The 6,613-nt window shown below is 51.4% G+C and overlaps 2 protein-coding genes across 2 annotated transcripts; one reads left to right on the top strand and one right to left on the bottom strand.

Moving 5' to 3' along the window:
• Positions 1-1,740: 1,740 nt before the first annotated feature.
• Positions 1,741-3,850, top strand: STEHIDRAFT_116823 (uncharacterized protein; the record flags this gene model as incomplete). The annotated part of the gene is made up of 4 exons (XM_007311786.1): positions 1,741-2,341; positions 2,398-2,669; positions 2,720-2,971; positions 3,041-3,850. 4 exons carry the CDS (start codon positions 1,741-1,743, stop codon positions 3,848-3,850), a joined length of 1,935 nt encoding a protein of 644 aa, XP_007311848.1.
• A 681-nt stretch (positions 3,851-4,531) lies between these two features.
• On the bottom strand, positions 4,532-4,759 carry STEHIDRAFT_69968 (uncharacterized protein; the record flags this gene model as incomplete). Its single annotated transcript, XM_007311785.1, has 1 exon — positions 4,532-4,759. One exon carries the CDS (start codon positions 4,757-4,759, stop codon positions 4,532-4,534), a length of 228 nt encoding a protein of 75 aa, XP_007311847.1.
• Positions 4,760-6,613: the final 1,854 nt, after the last annotated feature.

The raw sequence follows: 6,613 nt of genomic DNA, 5'->3' as shown, positions 1-6,613 counted from the left end.
GTGAGCTCTCCCACCAACTGCCTTTTCTGGACACAACCAGAATCGCGGCTCGCGGCTCGCTCCGACGCGCGCCGCACTCTCGTTCAACGCGTCCTCGTCGACTTAGACAAATTCCCTTCGTCGTAGCACGCTGCTCACGTTGTACATACATCTAATTTGACATTATCAGACACGTTTTGTCGCTATGTGTGACAGCAACAAAGCGTGACAGTAAACCTCCTACGTATACACTTCTCGCATCCCAATAACTGCCGCAGCTACACTTGCTATGACTCTACTGTACTTTTCCGACCTACTGTTCGTCCCCTGTCCCCCCACCCCGCCGAACCGAACACTTTTAGGGGGACTGTCCCCCCTCTTACCGCCCCAACGAGCAGCTAGGGGGGACATGTTCGTAATTCAGTGAAATTCATAATTATAATGAAAATCAACGAAGATATTCTGATCGGTGTTTTTGCGCTGTTTTGGCCAAAATGTGGTTGATAACTGTATGCTCTGGCTCACCAAAATCACAGAGCACTCAGATATGAGTGAAAAATCCACATCCAGTGCCCTGTAGGAATCTTTCGTGGTTAAGGCATTGAACAGTGTCCCCTGTCCCCCGGCTCGACGAACAGGGGGACAGATGTGTGGCGCCGGGCCGGCAAACTCCGGGAATTTGAAATCGAACAGTAGGTCGGAAAAGTACAGTAACTGGGAAAAAACAAACCCGTCAGCCACGAAAAGATCCATTCATTACAGTCTCTGCCAGCCAAGCAAACAGGGAGAAGGGCGGTTGTCATAACCGTCACCTGTACCCTACGTATATTACCTCCTTTTTAATTCATTTTCTGTGTTATTCACCCCCGCACGCCACCCAAGAACGACGCCACTGTCTCTACAAGTCCCTCACATTTTTCCGGACATTTCTATCGTTTTATTTCGCCCTCCGAACCTCGTCGAACCTCCACAAGCCACATAAGGAGATCGGCTCGGCAAGTCCCGCACTCGCGCGTCGAGCCTCGTTTCTTAAGTCTCGACCCTCGTAAAATGTCTCCCGTGGCATTTCTCCTATCAATGCACGAAGGACCGAGTACCCGCATGGAACGCAACATGCCAAGGAGACTTCCACAATTTATCTGGAGTTTCTACGATTTTATTCACAGCGGCTTTCAAAACGATAGATAGCCCTCGCTTTTTACGGGTGCACCAAACATCGATATAAGAGGGCCAAACAATGCTCGACCACCCGACGGAAGAAGGCACGACGTCATTATACACTGCTTTTCTTGCACGCCTTTGCTACCGATCGTGTCGATGCCAGCATCCCTACATAAATACATCACTGAAACAGTAGTGCAAGGACAATGCCAGTGTCGTACAGATCACGGTGCAGGGTATTCGCCAATGGTCCTGCCGGCTCCTACAACATCTTTCTGGTCTGTTCTCCGACTCCTCTCAGAGCTCGATGGGTGTGATTGGTGTCTTTCCTGAAAAGAGGTGGTGGTTAGCGGTGCATGATCGCATCTTCGTTGCAGAGGAATCTGCTACTACTTTGCTATGGACACTTTGAAGTACCGGAAAAGATATGGTGCTTGCCAGCATGCCCAATAAATCAATGTCTGTTCGTAGCTATGGTGGTGAGCTCAACTTCTACATACATTTGCATCGTGGTGAGCTCGTTTTTGAGCCTACAAGACACGAAAGAAAGGAATTTAAGTGCGTCTGCGTCTCCTTTCTCCCCTTGGTCTCAGTACGGCCATGACAGGCTGGATGAACGCTGCGGTCGGTATCGGTCAATACGGACAGCATATGACTGAAGCTGAGCGGCAGGTCGAACTTGCCCGACTCTGGCGGAACGCCGGTCCTGCTCAGCTAGAACGGGCTGGAGAGCCTGCTCAAGCACCTGCTGTACCTCCTCCTCCTCCTCCTCCTCCGAACCAACCTGCTCTGGCTCATCCTCCTCCGAACCAACCCGCTCTAGCTCATGCTCCAAATGCTCTGGCTCACCATGATCATCCGCTCCAGCATCCAGCCGCCCCACTCCATCATCCTTACGTTTACGGAGCTCAACACTACGGCGCTGTACCAGCTATGCCCTACTTTGGCCACCAGCAAGCCCCTTATGGCTATCCGCATTACTACTACCAGCAAGCACAGCCAGCTCCTCAGGCTCAAGCGTACTACCCGCACCAAAACCCCATCCCCGCTTATGGCCAACCCGTTCCACCCGTCAACCGCATACAGCATCGACCTCCGACTGCTGCATTGCCTGCACCCGTTGTACCCTCGCAGCAAGGTCCAACTCGGTTCCTCCCACGTCCAGGAACCGCCACACCAAATATTCACCTTGGTGAAGGTGGTACGTCAGCTTTCTGTATTTGGTCATCGTGGATGATGCTTACCATTTCCTCATAGTCTACATGGTCCGTGCATGGATTGCGAACCCTGTCGCGCAAACCTCTTTACAATTTGCTACAAATGAGAGTTGGTCAACATTCTCCGAACGCTGCCGCACAAAACTCGATGACCCAAATGCCGTACTCGGGTTTAGACTCACCCTTGACCCCAAGCGCAAGGCACCGTTCGCCCTGACCGACGAGGAGGAGTTTCGTGAGGCTATGAGTCGTTTGGCGAAGATGTGTTCTGCATCTTCGTCCGTTGAGAAGGAGATCTTCATCGAGAATACGGTCAGTACGTTGTTGTGCTCGCCGGTTCTGGATGAAAAAACTAACATCAGCTTTACGTTCAGCGTAAGGATGCTGAACCTCTGACTGCCAACGCGAAGGGAAAGAAGCGCTCACGCAATGACGACATTCCCCCTTCCATGCCCGAGGACCTCGACGACATCGACAAGGCGAACTGGGCATCCCTTGAGAATGCCCTCAGGTGCGAGCAACACACACGCTCATGTGTCATCGACAAGAAGGGTGGGCCAGATATACACATTCCAATCAGCTATAACTTCAAAGAGATCTGGATCAAGTACATCGTGAGTTGTCTCTCGACTCTTACATATCTACGACGACGTACGTGGTCTGACCACTGCCTGCGCCCATAGAGAAACGGCAGAGCAACGGTCATTTCGCCTCCTCACTGCCTCTTCCTCGAGATCGAGAAGTTGAAGAGGCGTATGCGAGCGGAGAAGGCCAGCATCACCGGCATCACTCCAAGGATCGTATCGGAGGTTCATCTGAATATCAACAGCAATGGCATGTTTTCCGTACCACAGCCACACCAGGGCCGCACTTCCTCTCCCTTACCATCCTCGTCACAGAACGAGTCCAGCGGGTACTACAGCTTTCCCGGCAGTCTTCCTTCCACACCAGTCCCCAAGCGCCCTCGATCCTCGCTCATGCCCAGTCCTCACCACCGCCGTCTCTCTTCACACACGTCAATCACATCCCACTCTCCTCCCTTACCTGCTCCACAGTTCACATCTGGATCAACGCCACACTATCCGACCGTGCACGATGCACTCGTTCAACTCCATGAGTGCAACCCCGGTGCTGGATATCTGGACATGGAGAGTGCGCTATTGAGCATCGGTCTCGAGTACGTGGATCAGCTGTCGAAGGCGGATGTTGGTTTCCTTGAGGGATGTACGGGTCTTCGGACTGAGGAGTTGGAGATGGCCTGCATATTTGCGATGACCGAGGTTGAGCGGGTTGACGAAGAGGAGGTTATCGTTAATGCTCACCAACAGAAGGCGGACTGGAGCGAGCAAATTTTCGAGGAGACGGAGAACTATCGCAATGGGTCGGAGGGGTCGATTGCTGCAGGAGATGGTGGTAGTTGGGAGAACTTTGACTTTGGTGGAACAGAGAATCATGAGCACTTCTCGAGTGGAGATGAGCTATTGGAAAAGTGATTGGTGGCGTACCGACATTGATATTTACTTTAAATCTTCTCGTCTTGGTTCAACCCATGCCTTTGAGGGTTCAACACCCTCACCCTACTTCATAGATGAGTCCTATGTTTCAGTTTGGTTCAACCCGTCGTAAACATCTGTAGTTGTGGCGTACCTTTACGAATGAATTTCAGTTCTCACCGTGTTTCCCATTATGATTCAAAATTGTGCAGTGTGCGTATCATATCAAAGCTCTAATAATCTGCAGGCTTGTGCATACTCGCATTTTGAAGCCCGTGGTCGTGGAAGATAGTCATGAAAGATGATCCTCGATGAGTACCGAGGCGCGTTGGCCGCGCGTACAGGTTTGCGTACAGGCCAGCAACGGTTGATACTTCAGGGCAGGCTCATTGACTTTAGGGCCGGTCTGCCCTCATAGGCCTCATCGTTCAGCCCCGTTCTTTGCTCCGTTTCGACTCCGTTTCTCCTGCCATACACGAGGGGGATCTTTTACCTCTTATTTTGTTCATTTCTATCGATGACTCAGGTTGGCAATGCGATCTCTCGTTCACCAACACCATTCGAGCGAAGAGGATCACTACCTATCAGTGTGGTGCAAAAAGACAGTCACAAAGCACACGGTGTTGGACAGGAGATGACGGAGTTCTATGGTAGCTACAAAGTACGAGTCCATCTATACTTTTATACTACCCCATATCCTGCATGAGTGAACCACCCTCTAGCCTTCTCTGGTGTGACACTGTCATACACAGTCTGCCACAACACGAAGTATGGATCACCCGCTCGACCACGGTCAAGCTCACCGAGAATGTAGTCTCGATTACGACGAATGGATGCCTTGATGCAAGAGAAGGCCTCCTCGATCGGGTTGAGGTCCGGTGAGTATGTTGGCAAGAAGACCAGCCGCATTCCACTGTCATTGTGTGGCAATCAGCTCGGAAAGGCACATAAGACAAAGAGAGGACGTACGTGTCTTCGACAAGTTTGCGTAAGGCTGGAGATTTGTGAATCGAGGCATTGTCCATGATGAGGACAGAGTTTGCCCGTGGCCACTGCTGCATACGACCTAGGACACGTTCAATGAATGTCTGGAAGGTTGCGGCAGTATAAGACTTCTCGCTAATTTCTAGAGCCAGCACACCACTCAGCGACATGGCAGGAAGAATAGAATACCTTCATGTACGGTTAGCAATAGATGGACATGGAAGTACCAGGGATAGCACTCACCGCTTTCCTCGAACAAAGAAATCACGACGGCGGGCGCGGTTCCCTATCGGAGCCCATGCATAATTTCTGCGAGTAACATGGCGGTTGCAATGGCTTTCGTCAACAAAGACGAGCTGATCCGGTCTATAGTACCTCCCCATAAGAAGGCTATATGCGACGCGATCAGCTTCATTGCGCTCTCTTGCGGGACGGGTAACCTGTGATTGAGATATCAGTACACCATGACGCGCAAAAGATCGGAAGGAGTGTTGCGTACCCGTTTACGGCTGAAGCCTCTGCGAAGAAGGGTGCGGTAGACAGTGATGGTGCTAACATGGAGCTGATAGGTCTCCCACAACAGAGTCTGTAGCTCAGAGAGGAGGAGATCAGGCTGCCTCTCGATGCAACCCTCCAGAAACTAGACGAGTGCAGACTGTATCAACATCTGTTGTACCAAGCGAAGGGGATGTGGTCGATGGGCTATAAGGTGCGTACCGTGGCTTGCATGCTGTTCAGAAGTCTTAGTCTGCCTTCGATAAGTGGTTTCTTCACCACACCACCTGTCCTTCGCTCCACGGATCGGACACGGTGGACGGTTCCTTTTTCGCAGCCAACAATGTCGGCGATCTGCCGCGCAGTCATGCCGCGTTTGGTCAACTGGACCATGAGCTCTTTGATGGGGGTTGGGATGTGGGTGCGGACCATGGTGAGACGAGAAAGAGAGAGGGCAGAAATGCCAACGTTCGACGTCAACCAAATCACGATCGTGAAGAACAACGAGAGTCAGGACAGCGCGTTCCGTGAGACGGCCGTGCATAGCGCAACGAACCCACCTTCGGACGAGATCAGTGTTCCATCAGGCACATGATGCAAATCTGGCGATTGCACTTGATCGAGCAGTGTTTGGCTGTCTTATATTGGTGTTTGGTGCGCCCGTAAAAAGCAAGGGCTATCTATCGTTTTGAAAGCCGCTGCAAGCCATACACGACAGGCGATCGCAGCTACGGAAGCTCGCACCGAGCTGCCGGTTCCTGTGGAACGTTTCGAACTCCGACGTGCTGGAATTTCCACACCCCTTCTAACGACGCTACAGGACGCTACACTGGGGGGTTTTACTCCGAACAAAATTCTAGACGAACCTCTCGAGCTCGGGCATTCCAACGATCCAACAATCTCGGCGATTGGACCACGGTAGAATATACTACGACGCGATCTCGGTCTCAACATCACTCAGGGCCATCTGATAGCGTTTCCCCTCGTGTATCTCGACCAGTTTCCACTCAATCACCGACGTTTTGATATCGAGAGGTTCCTACTCGTTCATAGGTTCATTCTACGGTGTCTCCGGATTTTATCTGTGCCTGACTGTTCTAGGATAAATTGTTTATGCCCGAACTAGCTGTACCCATTGTTCTCTAGATGGGTTTTTCCTCTTTCTTAGCTTCGTTACTCGTCTTATCTTTTCGTCTCCCTTTGGGCTCCTTAGTTTACATGCTACAGACACGTTGTTCGAGTTACTTAGTGTTCTCCTTAGGGCACGAACTCAGTGTACGATTA

This window comes from Stereum hirsutum (genome assembly GCF_000264905.1).
Source record: "Stereum hirsutum FP-91666 SS1 unplaced genomic scaffold STEHIscaffold_42, whole genome shotgun sequence".
NCBI classification, from domain to species: Eukaryota; Fungi; Basidiomycota; class Agaricomycetes; order Russulales; family Stereaceae; genus Stereum; species Stereum hirsutum.
The sequence above is the reverse complement of the archived record's forward strand: the minus strand, read 5'-3'. Positions and strand labels throughout refer to the sequence as shown.